Source organism: Poromitra crassiceps (assembly GCF_964638095.1).
Source record: "Poromitra crassiceps genome assembly, chromosome: 26".
NCBI lineage: Eukaryota > Metazoa > Chordata > Actinopteri > Beryciformes > Melamphaidae > Poromitra > Poromitra crassiceps.
Window position 1 is genome coordinate 9,009,503 of NC_139640.1, and position 15,559 is coordinate 9,025,061.

A 15,559-nucleotide genomic window follows, 5' to 3' on the forward strand; every position below is an offset into this window, starting at 1 on the left:
AACAGGTTTATTGATATCATTTTCCGTTCTTTAGTTATCAGCCGGAGAAGATAGCTTGATTTAACCAAAAACAGCTGTTTTTTTCTAGAAGCTGAGATAATGAGCCTTTTGTGAAATTAAACATTTCAAGCACATCACTGACTCTGAAGCTAATATTTTCTGATGTAGTCACACCTCAAAAATAATTTCCTTCAATAAAACAGTGAAGGCCAGGGAATTTTGTTTGGCAGAATAATATTTTTTAGCTGCAACCAGCAGCGCTGGCCCCTGCGTGCGCTGCTGGTTGCAGCTTCTTGCTGGTCTTGATTTACTGCTGGTGGGCATCGGATATTCTGGCTTGCGTTTGCCAATCCTGTCCTGCTGTCTGGGTCTGTCTGGGTCAGTGTTGTGTGCTGCTCTGCGTGCCCCCCCCCCCCCCCCCCCCCCCCCTCAACTGCAAACCCCTCCTCCGTGGGAGTGTCTCTGGTGGCTTTCTGCTGCGTTTGCTGTGCACAGTGAAGGGTGCGCTACATCCAGGCTACATCCAGCTTTTTTACAGCGTTCCGCATGTGTTTGTCACCGGCTCCCATGCTTCCAGTTGAGAATAATAACAACTCCACGGCTGGTCATGCGGATGGGCTGTCGCAGCGGACACGGAGGGGCTCAATTGTGGCAGCAGATTGGCTGCTGCAGGCACAGCTATGCTTCATGCATATCGATGCATACGGATGCGATGCGATTTCCGTTTCGACTTCTTCTCTGTTTTTTCCTCGCCTTTCTGTAATCTGGAGAGCACTGTCGCCACCTAAGGGTTCTGTAAAATAGGTTATACACATTCAATAGCTCCCATATTCTTATAGGAGATGTAAGAGGCTTAGATCCACGTCCCACCGTCAAAAAACGCAATTGACGAACATACTCGTCCTTGGCACTCTACGTTACTAAACCAATTGACGAACATACTCGTCCTTGGCACTCAATGAGTTAAGGTTGCTGAGATGACGTAGCAGGAAACAATCATCCAAATGTCAAAATGTAGCTGTACCATGACCAAAGTATCAGATCAGATCAAATCAAAAGATAAAAATGAACGCAACACAATATATTTTTAGCACACTTGTTGATCACATGATAATAATGCAGACAGACAAAGCATGTGATGATTGAGGTGTCTTAACTGTCAAGTAATCAGTCAAGCAATCATTGCATAACTTCAAGGAGAACTTCCAAAGCAGAAATATGACACTCTAGAGCTAGACTGTTTGGTAAAACCTGTTGGGATTTTTTGAAGAGAGCAAAGTTGAACAACTTTTTTATTTGTATTTTATTTTTTTGCACATATTTCTTTCTTTCTTTCTATCTATCTTTCTTTCTTTTATCTTTATTTATACGAGGGGAGTCTCACTACAGCAACGCTCTCTTTTTCAGGAGTGCCCTGTTCACATTCATACCTGGAAGCTGACCAGTACAACCACATTCTGTTCTGCTGGCCACTGAGCAACTCCACTGGAGCAGCTGGGGTTATTGGACCTTGTTCAAGGGCACGTCAGTGGTGGTAATGAACGTCAGTGGTGGTAATGAAGGAGGGGCCTCAATATATAGTACTTCAAAGCTTACGGAGTTCATTTGAGGAAGAGTACTCAACCAACAGGCTGGCAGAAGGTAAACATTATCAATAAGATATAGATACACTTTCTGTCTTCTTACTACATAAATACAGATTTTATGGAAAGCACTTTTATAATGAATAAATTGATGAAGTTTGCGTTGTGATAATTAGTTTTGAACAAATCAAATGCATTTGGTTGGATATTCGTTTATTTGATTTGTTACAAATATCACATTAAGATATGATATTCAACAAAATAACATTTCAATTGCCTTGGGGGTCTTGCACTCCCCAACTTTTCACAATATTACTGGGCATGTACCACCCACAAAATGTTATATTGGCTCTATAATGCAGACGTTGGAATTTCTGTTTGGACCTGTATGGAACAGTCATCTGTACGTTTTTCCTTGTGTTCCTATGCTCTCAATTGCCTCTGCCTGTTGTCTCTACCACAAATTCGATAGTTTTGTAATCAATACAAATCTGGGTCCAGTTCAGAAAACACAATTCTTCTGCTCTGGCCCCAGTTTTGAATCATCTGTTTGAAGAATGGACGGACCATACATTTCCTATATGGTCTAACAAGGGCATAAAACACATCAATGACCTGTATAATGGTGGAATCTTTTCGTCTTTCACCGAGCTTTCATCCCGCTTTGACCTGCCAGGCTTTCACTTGTTTCGCTTTTTTCAGATGAGACATTTCATACAAAAATGGTTTCCTCACTTTCCCAATCGCCCCCCGAATAACCACTGGATATTTTTCTTACTTTGAATCCTCAGCGTCGATGTCATCTCACCTCTATCATCTACGGTCTAATTGACTCCTTTAACACAAGCCTCCCCGGCCAAACAAAAAGTTCACGGGAGGCGGATGTAGGTACTTAATTTCCAGAAGAACAGTGGAACCACATTGTTGACCTGGTCCACTCATTTTCAATTTGTGCAAGGCATGGCCTATTACAGTTAAAGTCCCTGGAAAACAAAATCCACAAAAACCTTCTAACTATTAAATTTAGGGTCTTATGTGAGTCTGTGTGCCTCAGAAAGTAGGAGACATTAGTTTTAACCCAAACCCCCAAATTCGCCACTTTTCTACAAGGTCTGGATTTCCACTTCCTCATTGAAGAGAGCGGTGCTAAAATGAATGAATGAAAATGAATGATCTTATCATGTCATAAGATTTAATCGAATCGCACGCACGCACGCGCACACACACACACACACACACACACAGTAGCGCTGTGCACTCGCAGCGGCAGTCTCTCTTCCTCTTCCTTGGGTGGTTCAGAAGGCACTGTGGGTTGGGTGGTTCAGAAGACACTGTGGGTTGGTTCAGAGGGCACGGTGGGTTGGGTGGTTCAGAAGACACTGTGGGTTGGGTGGTTCAGAAGGCACTGGGGGTTGGGTGGTTCAGAAGGCACTGTGGGTTGGGTTGGGTGGTTCAGAAGGCACTGTGGGTTGGGTAGTTCAGAAGGCACTGCGGGTTGGTTGGTTCAGAAGGCACTGTGGGTTGGGTGGTTCAGAAGGCACTGTGGGTTGGGTGGTTCAGAAGCCACTGTGGGTTGGGTGGTTCAGAAGGCACTGTGGGTTGGGTGGTTCAGAAAGCACTGTGGGTTGGGTGGTTCAGAAGGCACTGTGGGTTGGGTGGTTCAGAAGGCACTGTGGGTTGGGTGGTTCAGAAGGCACTGAGGGTTGGGTGGTTCAGAAGGCACTGTGGGTCGGGTGGTTCAGAAGGCACTGTGGGTTGGGTGGTTCAGAAGGCACTGGGGGTTGGGTGGTTCAGAAGACACTGTGGGTTGGGTGGTTCCGAAGGCACTGAGGGTTGGGTGGTTCAGAAGGCACTGTGGGTTGGGTGGTTCAGAAGGCACTGTGGGTTAGGTGGTTCAGAAAGCACTGTGGGTTGGGTGGTTCAGAAGACACTGTGGGTTGGGTGGTTCAGAAGGCACTGTGGGTTGGGTGGTTCAGAAGACACTGTGGGCTAGGTGGTTCAGAAGGCACTGTGGGTCGGGTGGTTCAGAAGACACTGTGGGTCGGGTGGTTCAGAAGACACTGTGGGTTAGGTGGTTCAGAAGGCACTGTGGGTCGGGTGGTTCAGAAGACACTGTGGGTTGGGTGGTTCAGAAGGCACTGTGGGTTGGGTGGTTCAGAAGACACTGTGGGTTAGGTGGTTCAGAAGGCACTGTGGGTCGGGTGGTTCAGAAGACACTGTGGGTCGGGTGGTTCAGAAGGCACTGTGGGTTGGGTGGTTCAGAAGGCACTGTGGGTTGGGTGGTTCAGAAGACACTGTGGGTCGGGTGGTTCAGAAGGCACTGCGGGTTGGTTGGTTCAGAAGGCACTGTGGGTTGGGTGGTTCAGAAGGCACTGTGGGTTGGGTCGTTCAGAAGGCACTGTGGGTTGGGTGGTTCAGAAGGCACTGTGGGTTGGGTGGTTCAGAAGGCACTGTGGGTTGGGTGGTTCAGAAGGCACTGTGGGTTGTGTTGGGTGGTTCAGAAGACACTGTGGGTCGGGTGGTTCAGAAGGCACTGCAGGTTGGTTGGTTCAGAAGGCACTGTGGGTTGGGTGGTTCAGAAGGCACTGTGGGTTGGGTGGTTCAGAAGGCACTGCGGGTTGGTTGGTTCAGAAGGCACTGTGGGTTGGGTGGTTCAGAAGGCACTGTGGGTTGGGTGGTTCAGAAGACACTGTGGGTTGGGTGGTTCAAAAGGCACTGTGGGTTGGGTGGTTCAGAAGACACTGTGGGTTGGGTGGTTCAGAAGGCACTGTGGGTCGGGTGGTTCAGAAGGCACTGTGGGTTGGGTTGCTGGGGCTTATTTTTGGGGCAGAGGATGGTGGGGCGGGAAGGGAGGGGGAAAAAGGGAGAAAATTACCTCTTAACACGTATACATGCAAACTCTACTGTATGTTATACAAACGTGTACACTATTTTTTGAATACCTTACATGCCCACGTATATACTGTCCTGTCTGATAATAATTATTGTGGAAAAAAATAAAAAAACATTTCAATAATAATATCCTCTATGTGGGGATTTTTTTCCTTCTTTTACAAAGTAGTCTGGCCCAAGGCATATCTGTAAAGACGATGAATACCTATATTCTCCTTGTGGTGAGCTTGGCAGTCTCATCAACATTCTCCATGGTAAGAGTTAGTTTAATAGTAGTTTTTTAATAGTTGTTTTGATTGTACTTTCTGTAAATTCATTGTCTATTTTAACTGATCTAATTTTAATCAAAATGGGATTTTAACATGAATATGTATCAGTGTCTCCTCATAATGAGAGGAAATGGTACAAAAGTCCTGTAATTTTTCTTTTAATAATTAAATTGATAATGATTTGTGTTTTCTAAGAACCCTTGATATGATATGATATGATATATTATATCATAGATTGAGGAGAGAGGAGAATGTAGAAAATAGTTTGGTGGGGTTAGTGGCGGAGGACTGTATTTCAGAAATGAAGAAGGATGATTTGGCTGATGAAACTGCATGGGTGAATTTGGAGAAAATATGTTGATAGGCTGAGAGGTCGTTGGGGTGCTGTGATTTCTTCCATTTTCTTTCTGCTGCCCGAAGCTCCATCCGATAATTTCGGAGGGCTTCGGACAGCCAGGGAGCAGGGGGAGAGGAACGAGTGGTGAGTTTGATGGTGAGTGGACAGAGGGAATCGAGTGCAGATGATATATGATATATGATATATGATATGATATGTGTTTTTCTAACAGCCCGGTCGAAGGAAGAAGGGTAAGCTTTTCTTCATTTCAGCTGGTTTGAATTCATGGCTTACAAGGTACATATCTTTCTATTTCATCTGCAAGTTCACAAAGCTGCATTTATTCTATTTATTTTTTTCAGAAATTGATGATGAGAAGGACATCACTGAAATAAACAAGGGTAAAGTTCAACACAAATGGATTTGAAATAGAGCTGTGTGTGTGTGGAGGCTTCATCAGTCACATCATGTGTGTGGAGGCTTCATCAGTCACATCATGTGTGTGGAGGCTTCATCAGTCACATCATGTGCCAGTAAATGCTTGTACGGATTTCCTTCACTTTCCTCTGCTTTGTATTACAGATTCAAACTTATTTGGGGGCGATATTCTCATGGTAAGTTTAACATTGTGTATATTAGACTATGGTATATCGTTTTATCAAGAAGAAGTTCCAAGCAGGAGGATAATAACTTTATACAGTTTATATTGGATATTATAGGGAAATCAGTCAAATATACTGTAAAACAACTGAAGTGTGACTTACATGTCTTATTCTTATACATAGGTGGGCACCCAAAGGACCACCATCATTAATCAGAATCAACTATGGACATCCCCAGTTCCATATGTCTTGGAAAACGACCTTGGTAAATGTTGTCTGCATAGTGACTCGGCACATCATTATTAGCCTGGGTAAACCCAGCCTCCACGTGACCTCTATAGCACATAGATAGAGGTCACGTGGAGGCTGGGTTTACCCAGGCTACATCATTATTACATGTAGATGCTCAGGTGGAGCAGCTCTATAATCTATAATCTATAATCTATAACCTAAAAGCTCTGTGAGTTATATTGTGTTTGTTTTTGCAACAGACACTGAATTATGGCGTATACTGTTTAGTGTTCCTCAATCCAGTCGTCAAGGCTCACCTCTCCTACAAGTTACATTTCACACTTTTAGCAGTGCTTTGTTGCTTTTGCTACTGGCATATAGGGGTATCAAAAATAATCGATTATAAGATGCATCGTGATGCGGACGTGCACGATTCTGCATCGATTCACAAATGTCAAAAATCGATTATAAAAAAATATATATATAATCAAATAGAATATAATGGAAGTACATGCAGTTGTTTATTTTAATTATGGATCATAATACAATGCAATTCCAAATGCACTTTTATTTTAAAAGCAGCCACACAGTGAGAAAAAATAAAGTGAGAAAAAATAAATCATGTATTGGGGAAAAAAAGCGATGCATCGATTTAAGATGCATGCATCGATAATTGTAATCAAATCAAATCGTAGCCCTCTGAATCGTAATCGAATCAATCGTGAGGCCAGTGAAGATTCACAGCCCTACTGGCATAGGTGCAAACACCAGACGCGTCACAAATAGCCATGAAGCACACTGTACTTTTGGCGCCTTGTTAAACAGATTGTTAAGTCGCTGTCACTCAAGACGGCGCTGCTTGTGTTGACTTGGGCTAACTGATGGCTGACTTATGCACTCTGTGTGGGTCCATTCCAGCTGCTGCTGCTGTGTGGAGGAGACCTGAGTACTCAGGCAGAGTCCGTCTTTTGCACCCAAGAACATAACAGTTATTTTTGGTCTAGGATGATTCAGCTGGACGCTTTCTATCCTTCTCCCCATGACGGGGTGAGAGAGGAGAGGTTGCACTGTCTATGCCCCCTGCACGTGTTGGCATGATGGGGCACACACAGCAGCTAGTGTGCTATGCAGGCTGGGAAAACTGTGTCCGAGCAAGGGCTCGCCCACTGGCTCTGTTAAGGGATATCACAGCTTATGTGCTGGCAGGCAGAGACCCGCCCCCTTGCTCAACTTGGCATCCCTGATGACATCACAATTGCTCAAGTGACCATCACTGATCACTTCATGGAGTGCACGAGTGACGTCACTCAGCGCACGATTGCTTCACTTCGCATAGACATTGTGACATCATCAGTGACATCACAATTGCTGATGTGGGACAAAAATATAAACAAAACAGAACCCACTTACTCCTTTTATGATGATATATCGTCCAATTCCTAGAAAGCACCAGTGTTCTTGTCTGATCAGTACCAGGAACATGAATGAGCCTCATCCATCCATTTCATTGTCTGACCTTTCTCTCATTTGATCATTGCATGGACCATGCATGTCTTCAACACAACCTTGGCATCATCACCAATGAACTCATACTGAAGAGATGAATGCTAAAGGAGTCATCCTGAGAGCCTTTGACCAGTTCAGACTCAAGTCATGCATTGACTTCAAACCCAGGGACTCTGAGGACTATTACATTTCTGTCCAGAAGTTAGACGGGTATGTATTGTCCAGCAATAGCTTATAACTGTGATAACAATTTTGTTGTGGTGGTTGTTGTTGTTGTTGTTGTTTTACATTGCTTTGTTTATACTGGTTTGCATACATTTGTGAATTAAATTTGATCATGCACATCTATGCACATGACATTTAAAATGTCTTATGTTGTTTATGTCAGCTCTAGATAAAGGCATTTACCGGTAGTCATTTAGCCGATGATGTTACCAAATGGTTTTAGTTTTATTTATTTGCACACAATAAAAACATAAACGGGTATCTTTTTTTTATGCAAACAGGAAAGTAATGTGCATGTAGAAGACAGGAAACCCTGGAAGGGCTTAATCAGGGTCTCTACATCAGAAAACAAAATAATAATAATAATAATAATAATAATACTAATAATAATAATAATAATAACAATAATGCATACAAAGCCTACAATACAACAGAAACAAGAAAACAAATAGACAAAGAAAAGAAAATCAACAGGAACAAAAGAAAAAAGCAATAAAAAAATAAGTGAGTATAGACAGATGGCAATGTGAGGTGTATGTGTGATGTACGAGGGCTATGTGTGACTCAGGTTCTAAGTTTGCATTTAAATGAGTTGATATGATGCGTGGCAATATTGATATAGCCTATGTGTTCCATAATATGGCACAGCTGTAGTATATTAAAAATGGGTCCATTGTTGGTAGTGAGACAGTATGGGGGGTGAAGGTGATCTGAATGTCTTGTATTATGTATTATGTGTCTGTTAGAATTTTGTTGGAAGTATAACCTACACGGTGCAGGGAGAGAGACAGGTGAGATACATTTCTAAAGATAGAATATGACATTTTGCAGCTGCTGGTATTACACCTGATTAACACTCCAGCATTTTTAGGGCATGGCCACTAGGGGCTGAGGTGTACAGCATGTCTGTTCCATTGACTGTAAAAAGAATAGAGAGCCAAAGTCCACGTCACTTCCAGCTTCAACAGGTCCACCAGAGACCTTTCATCCGCCATTTATTTTCTCATAGACATTTCGTAAAATGCGTATAAAATTTGTTTTACTTGCTCAAACCAAACGATTCAGCTATATTTAGAATCAGGAGAGACTATAGAACATTTCACTCGGACCAAAAAAAACACTGTTTTTTTTTTTTTTTTATCTGCCATTTCATTTAACGTGTTTATTCCCACTGTATTTGATTGAGCAAGACAGTTTCACAAAAATGATGTCAACTAGATAAAGTGACTTTCTGGCTTATCAGTGATGTGAGAAAATGTGTATAATAGTATTTATAGTATATACCTTTTCCTTTTTAGATGTTTCTCATATATTGGGCAAGTGTTCAATGGACTACAGGTCCTCTCCATCGGACAAGATTGTGATACAATTTCCACTGTTGAACATGAATTCCTCCATGCTCTTGGCTTCTATCATGAACAGTCCAGAGGTGACAGAGATGATCATGTAACCATTGTGTTGGAAAACATCCTAGAAGGTTTGACTCAGATTCATGATACTCTTATTCATTACAACCACAACTTACTTTTATTACTTTAGGGTGGTGAGGTAATTGACGATGTTCTGTCTCTAGGTAAAGAAGGGAACTTTGACAAAGTTACCAATAGCAACACCCAGGGAGTTGCATACGACTACAACTCAGTGATGCACTATGGTGAATATGCATTTACCAATGGCAACGGCTCTACCATTATCACCAAAGACCCACAATTCCAGGACGTGATTGGTCAAAGACTGGAAGTGAGTCCTGATGACATGCTCAAGCTGAACCGCCTCTACCAATGCGGTAAGTGGCCAATCCCCAGCGACGATGTCACCAGCCAATCTCTACTGGCCAGCCAATCCCCTACTGCAAACACACCTGCAGGGAATAAAGGTGCTCACACAGCAGTCCTCTCACTCTCCACACACAAGCAGCAAAGATCCTCCCACAGAAGTGAGGTCTCACTCCACACACACAAGGAATAAAATACTACACAGTAAAAACTCCTGGGCTGTTTGTGTAAACATATAGTTGGTCTATTCACCTGGGTCAAGTATTCTGGGCTAGCTGTGGTACTATAAACACACTCTTGGGCTGCTCATAGCCCAATATGATTGGGTAAGAGGGCTTTAAGGGGGTATTTTGCGGTTGGACATCTGGTTGGGCTACTCTGGCCCATGTCCTGGTCCATTCATTTTCCCGCCGGCCCCTCAGTCCAGTGGAATTTTCTGGAAGCAGCAGCTTGTCTCCCTCCTCTCCCATATTAAGAAGTGAGCAGGATTTTACGGTAGGTTATATGAATACCTATTTATATTATTTTTAAATAAGTTGTGGTAGCATGAGCTCAGTTCACTGATGGCATCATGGGGGATTTAGTGGCTTTCATTCTGTGTGTAACGGGATGTAGAAACACACTTCAAGGCTGCTACATGTCCAGGAGGCCTGACAGTAGCTAGCCAGTAGGCTACCCCCTCCCTACTGTAACCTAGATCCGGGCACTGCTGTCGACTCAACACAGCTTATGTGAAACTGCCATGGGTGTAGCATTACATAGCATAACTGTTATGTTTTTAACTTTATGTTACCGGTTCGCATGTTGTGGAGTGGATGGGAACTCTGTGGCTTCGGCTCCACGGTAAAAACAACAAACAAAACAGCAACACATAGCGTTAACGTTATTGAATGGATTTTTGTTTATCAGAGAGGAACAAGGCAAGCTAACTAGCTAACGCTAATTTTGGCTAGTGACTGACTTGTCTCTAAAAAAACCGAGTGGACAAGCTTTTTTACTTTTGTTAACAATGGTGATTCTGCCCTGCAGTTGGAGACTACCTAATGCTACAGCAGTCCGAGATGTCTTGAATGCGGTTATTTGAGATGGGTGAGTAACATTAGCCAATTTATAATTGCAAGAGGCTGATGTTAACGTTAGCTAGCTATGACAATAAATCGGGTGGGGAGTAGATAACCTCAGCCTTTAGCAACTTTGCTAACGCTAAATGTTTAGCAGTGATTTTATGATCTAGACGATACAAACAAGGTATTGATCATATAACGTTATGGATTGTTTTCTGATCCAAGGAGTCAGGAGGTGGGAAGACATGTTTTAGTGGAGGAAAAAACAGCTGCAAGTAATGTATTTAACGCTAAGTAGCGCTACCGTCATGTTCAATGAAGCCAGCCTTCCCTATTTGGCTGGCTAGCTACAACGTGAACGTAACTGCAAGGAGGAAACTCTTTAGGATTATTATCAATCCCGTTTTTTGATTTAAAGTTGGAGTTGGTGGAAAACCTGGGATTGATACTTTTTGGCGTGGAGAGTGCATGGTCATGGGCCAGGAAGTTATCCACATCACCACATCAAGGGTAACGTTACGTTATTAAAAATATTCTGCCTGGCAGTGTTTGTAGCTAGTGCATGTCAGTGACATACAGTATGCATCTGCCAGGCTGTGATGCTGTTGAAGTTGGTTGTGTGTGTGTGTGTGTGTGTGTGTGTGTGTGTGTGTGTGTGTGTGTGTGTTGCGTGCGTGCGTGTGTGTGTGTGTGTGTGTGTGTGTGTGTGTGTGGATGATGTAGACTAGCCTATATTTTGGGGATGGTATGGACAGATATTTGGTTTAATGATATGTTGTGTACAACATGGACTTAAGCATTTGGATGTGATGTGCCCCCTTATGACATCACTGATGACATCGTCAGTGTGTGTGTGTGTGTGTGTCCCCTTATGACATCAGTGTTGACATCATCAGTCTTATGCCTCTGTGTGTGTGTGTGTGTGTGTGTGTGTGTGTGTGTGTGTGTGTGTGTGTGTGCGCCTGATGACATCACTTCCAGTTGAGTGACATCACTTCCTGCACGAGTTGCACCTCGGGGCGAGCTGCAGAGTGAAGTAATTGGCGGCAGCTGGCATTTTTCGGGATTGGTGGTGCCGAGCAAACCCGAGGGGCGAAGGGACACAGACGGGACCACAACGGGGGGAAACAGCCCTTGGAGTAAGCACAGGATCAATGCTCTCAATGCATCAGAAAAGGAGAGGTCATCTCCTAGATCCTGAATCCTTGCGTGTGAGTAATCTGTTAGCCTGGCCAGCTGACTCACTCACCTGTTCTCTCCCTTCCAGTTTGGGCTGCCGAACGAGCCGTCATCGTGGAACCCTGTGGTCAAGATAGGACTCCCGTTGCTCGCCATCCCCATCTCCAAGCGCTATCCAGCGTCTCCAGGCGCCATCTCCCTCTCAAACGCTATCTAGCGTCTGCAAACGCCATCACCATCTCCAAACGCTATATCTAGCATCATCAATGTCATCGCCCACGCAGGACGCACAGCCAACACGCCGCAGGTAGGTAAAACTACAGTATACAAAAACTGCTTTGATGTAGTAATTTTACAAAGTTTCAAATTAATTCCTGAATTTTCTTTTGTTAATAACAATCTCATGAGTAATAGTTGTTTGTCAAATTGTATTTGCCATAAAAAATGTTTAGAGTGATAACACGTTATAGACTAGAGGCTATTTTGCACGGATACAGTATATAGGTGTGCCTTGAGATTTTGTCTCGCCCCTTTGGGTTCGCAAACCACTGCCTGAGACAACATATTACTACCGTTTCAGGCACCTCAGTTGCAGCTCCGAACTGTGCCCTCCCATCCCACCAGTTGTGACCCACTCTGCATCCTCACTCAGACTCAGGAAAGGCCAGTTTGCCGACCTGGCTGCCACAATCAGGTCCTGGGAGGACGACCTAAGCCACCCGCCCATTCGCAAAGAGAATGCCCAAGGGAAGCCTGCTACCGCCTGTGTTCCCAAACTGTCCTCCAGAGAGGTTTTTCCCCCAGTCGTCTTATTCCTCAGCACAAATGGACAATAATGTTATTTCTGTGTCCGTGTCTATTTCAGTGAATCAGATTTTTATTCATTACTTTATTATTACTTATGTTAACTTTCTAATAGTTTATTTGACTACCAGCTCTATTATGAGAGCACAATGCTTACTGATGCATTTCATAAACACTGATAAACTGTATACTGGACAACAGGCTAGACAGACTGCAGTTCTGCGGGTGTATTGCGAGAAAAACGGCAATAGGTCTTTAAGCTTATTATTATGTCCATTAATTTTGCCTAATGTCAACATTGTTTGAGCATAAATAGCCCAATCTGCGAACCCAGAGTCTTTTCCGGCACGTAAATAGACTCTGGGACAGCCGTAACTTTTTTTAGGATTCCTGTACAGCGCGGATCTTCCGCCCGGGACTTCCACTTCCGCGCAGCGGTGCCTTTTAAAAACATACATTGCGTCGCTTTTATTTTGAATACTAAATGTCAAAATGTGTATATAATATATTCACTACCGTTCAGGAACGGAACTCTTATATTCACCGGTACAACAAAAGTGCACTGCGCGGAGGCAGAAGCCCCGGGCGGAAGATTCACGCTGTACAGGAGGTGCCGCGTCTATGTGCCCACAGGCCGCAGTGCCGACAGGTCGCAATGCCGATAGCCCACAAGCAGAACCAGCTGAGCGAGGCGGCGTGCAGCGTGTCGGTGGAGCTAACCTCTCGCAGCCCCCACGCCAAACCTAACCTCCCCCCATGCCATGCCTAAACCTAACTTCCCCCAGACCCTAACCCAAAACCTAACCTCTCCCACCCCCACGCCTAAACCTAAGGTCGGCATTGCGGGTGGTCGGCATAGCGGGTGGTCGGCATAGCGGGTGGACCCCATACAGGAAGCCTAAAAAAAAGGTACGGCTGTCCCAGATTGTGAATAGCCTAACCTACTTACTCATAAACTGTAGGCACGGAGCATTCCTCCTGTTGCAGTCGTGGATCGTATAGGCTACTTTTTTTACTTTCACTTATGCCTTTCACCTTGCTGTGTGAGGTGGTTTCCTCTTTTCTTTTTTTAATGAATGAGCTGAGCTTCGATCTGTCTTCCCGCGGGGACTTTTTAAGACAGATGTCGATTCGGTGCTATGACTACCTCCACTGGCGGAACGAAAGGCGTAACAAAATGACACTCTATTACGTTCCTGTGACTTTTAGACAGGAGGCGAGGCGTAACGATGCCACAGTGATTGCGGCTTTCACAGGCTGTGTAAAAGGGGCTTAGGTCTGGAGTAATCTCTGGGCTTCTGCAGCCAAGCAAAGACCAACAGATGTAGCCTATAGAGGGGGAAAACACCTCCTACCTCAAAACTTCACTATAGAAAAAAATAACAACATTGCAACAAAATCAGCATCTGTGTATGAATTTCTAAAATCCAATATAACTTAGGCATAGCATTACTTCAACGTAACACATATTACAGGCACATTGCTAAATGTGCTTGAGAAATTAAATGGTACAAAGAACTGAGCAAGTACAAACAGGGATGCAAACACCGTGCATGGCGATTTTTTTCCCATGTAAATTTAGGTTGGTATTTAGGTCTTTTCCTGGGATGCGTTTTGTGGCAGGCTGATTGCATGTTCCTTTGCATCTACATTAAACTAAGATATAGATTTTTTTCTTTTAATATTTGCTTGGTTATTTTTGCAGACATTAACATTTTTGGTGGGCTGAGCATTGCTTGTGCCTCCTTTTGGATTCAGTTCTGTTTGACGTCATGCACGTAGCAGTGTGAGCTGTGGTTGGTCTAATGTGGGGACAGACAGACAGATAAATGCCCTCACTAGCTAATCATCTATCATCTATATTGTAGATCATCTCTGTCCTCCTATCCCTTCACTCTTCCATTCTCTCCTCTTTTCTCCCCAGAAGATGCGATGTACACTGAGCCCTGGGAGGAGGACGGTGCGCCTTTGAAGAAACAGAAGCTTCTGGAGCTCTGCAAGTTCAAAAGTGGAGACGAGTGTCTGTACCAGTACCATCACTCGACAATGCCGTGCAAGTGAGTTTTTTAACAAACAAAAAAGGGACAAAGGCATTTTTTTTAATCACTCAAGGCATTAGACTTAACACATTGACTGCCAGCCGTTTTTTTTTTGCTGTAGGTAGCTTTTGCCAAGCCGTTTTTTTGAGGATTCTGGCTCATTTTACAAGAGCCGAGGATTCTTTTCTGCTTGGAGTTTGTCAACACAAAGTTCACAAAAGTACTAATAGAATTTGTGCTTTCTCTGTCTAAAAGAGTTAGTTTGTAGAGTTAGTAGTTATGTAGATATTAGCCGTTGAGTACAGCATGGTTTTAGCGTGTGAGACAGGAAGCTGAGATAATCGCAGTTTTGTGAAATTCAATCAAACACGCAGAACAGTCACTTTAACCATTTATTTTTGGCATCAGTGAGAGATCAGACATCCAAACAATATAGTTCCGAACGCCCTCTCCTTCAACTCCTCCCTCCGTGGGCGTGTCTAGTGGCTTTCAGCCTGCGTTTGTCACAAGTGAGTGCTCTGCTGCTGGGAGCCTGGCAGCGAGTTTGAGCAGCCTGCCTCCCTGGCAGCGAGTGTGGATAGGTCTCACTCTCTCTTGGGTTTGAGAGCCCCGATGAAGCCCCGTGCGACTCTAGGCTTTATGCTGCCCACCATGGACAGTAGCCACACAGTCCATTTCTGGAACCCCCCACCGCAGCAGCGCGAAAGCGTCCCCGCCTACAGTATGAGAATGAGGCTCGTTCGTTTCTGACTGTAAAATCGCCAAGCCATTTCCTTGATTTCCTTCCTTGGAGGAAGCAGCAGCGGGAGGCGGCTGCTTTTGGTTGACTTTATCTCTGTCGGGAGAGGACCGTCGCCACCTAGCTGGTCGGTAAAATAGATTATACACATTCAATACTTCCAATATCTCCATAGGAGACGCGGGGGGCATTGATCCACGTAGCACCGTCAAAAAAAAATATATATATTTTTTGACGACTCAACTCGTCGGTGGCAGTGAACAGCTGGATTGTGTTTGACGACTCAACTCGTTGTTGGCAATTAACGTGTTAAT

General features: G+C 44.0%; 1 protein-coding gene and 1 long non-coding RNA gene across 4 annotated transcripts in view; both read left to right on the top strand.

The window, feature by feature from the left end:
* LOC310798829 (uncharacterized protein) overlaps positions 1–15,559 on the top strand; it is a 153,412-nt gene that overhangs the window by 119,554 nt on the left and 18,299 nt on the right. For 2 of the 3 annotated variants that reach the window (XM_083661386.1, XM_083661388.1), the window contains exons 1-9: positions 1,581–1,641; positions 4,645–4,729; positions 5,314–5,332; positions 5,444–5,482; positions 5,664–5,695; positions 5,867–5,948; positions 7,513–7,630; positions 8,944–9,122; positions 9,219–9,431. In XM_083661386.1, the coding sequence (XP_083517512.1) occupies positions 4,673–4,729; positions 5,314–5,332; positions 5,444–5,482; positions 5,664–5,695; positions 5,867–5,948; positions 7,513–7,630; positions 8,944–9,122; positions 9,219–9,431 (739 nt within the window). In that variant the 5' untranslated portion in view covers positions 1,581–1,641; positions 4,645–4,672. Of the gene's footprint in view, positions 1–1,580; positions 1,642–4,644; positions 4,730–5,313; positions 5,333–5,443; positions 5,483–5,663; positions 5,696–5,866; positions 5,949–7,512; positions 7,631–8,943; positions 9,123–9,218; positions 9,432–15,559 lie in introns of those variants that run through there. The other variant, XM_083661387.1, reaches the window with a different exon arrangement.
* Positions 10,032–15,559, top strand: part of LOC310798834 — a 7,536-nt gene continuing 2,008 nt past the window's right edge. Inside the window, exons 1-6 of the long non-coding RNA XR_014553790.1 lie at positions 10,032–10,509; positions 10,903–10,994; positions 11,466–11,623; positions 11,752–11,970; positions 12,244–12,454; positions 14,392–14,524. This is a non-coding gene — a long non-coding RNA (uncharacterized lncRNA). The remainder of the gene's footprint in view (positions 10,510–10,902; positions 10,995–11,465; positions 11,624–11,751; positions 11,971–12,243; positions 12,455–14,391; positions 14,525–15,559) is intronic.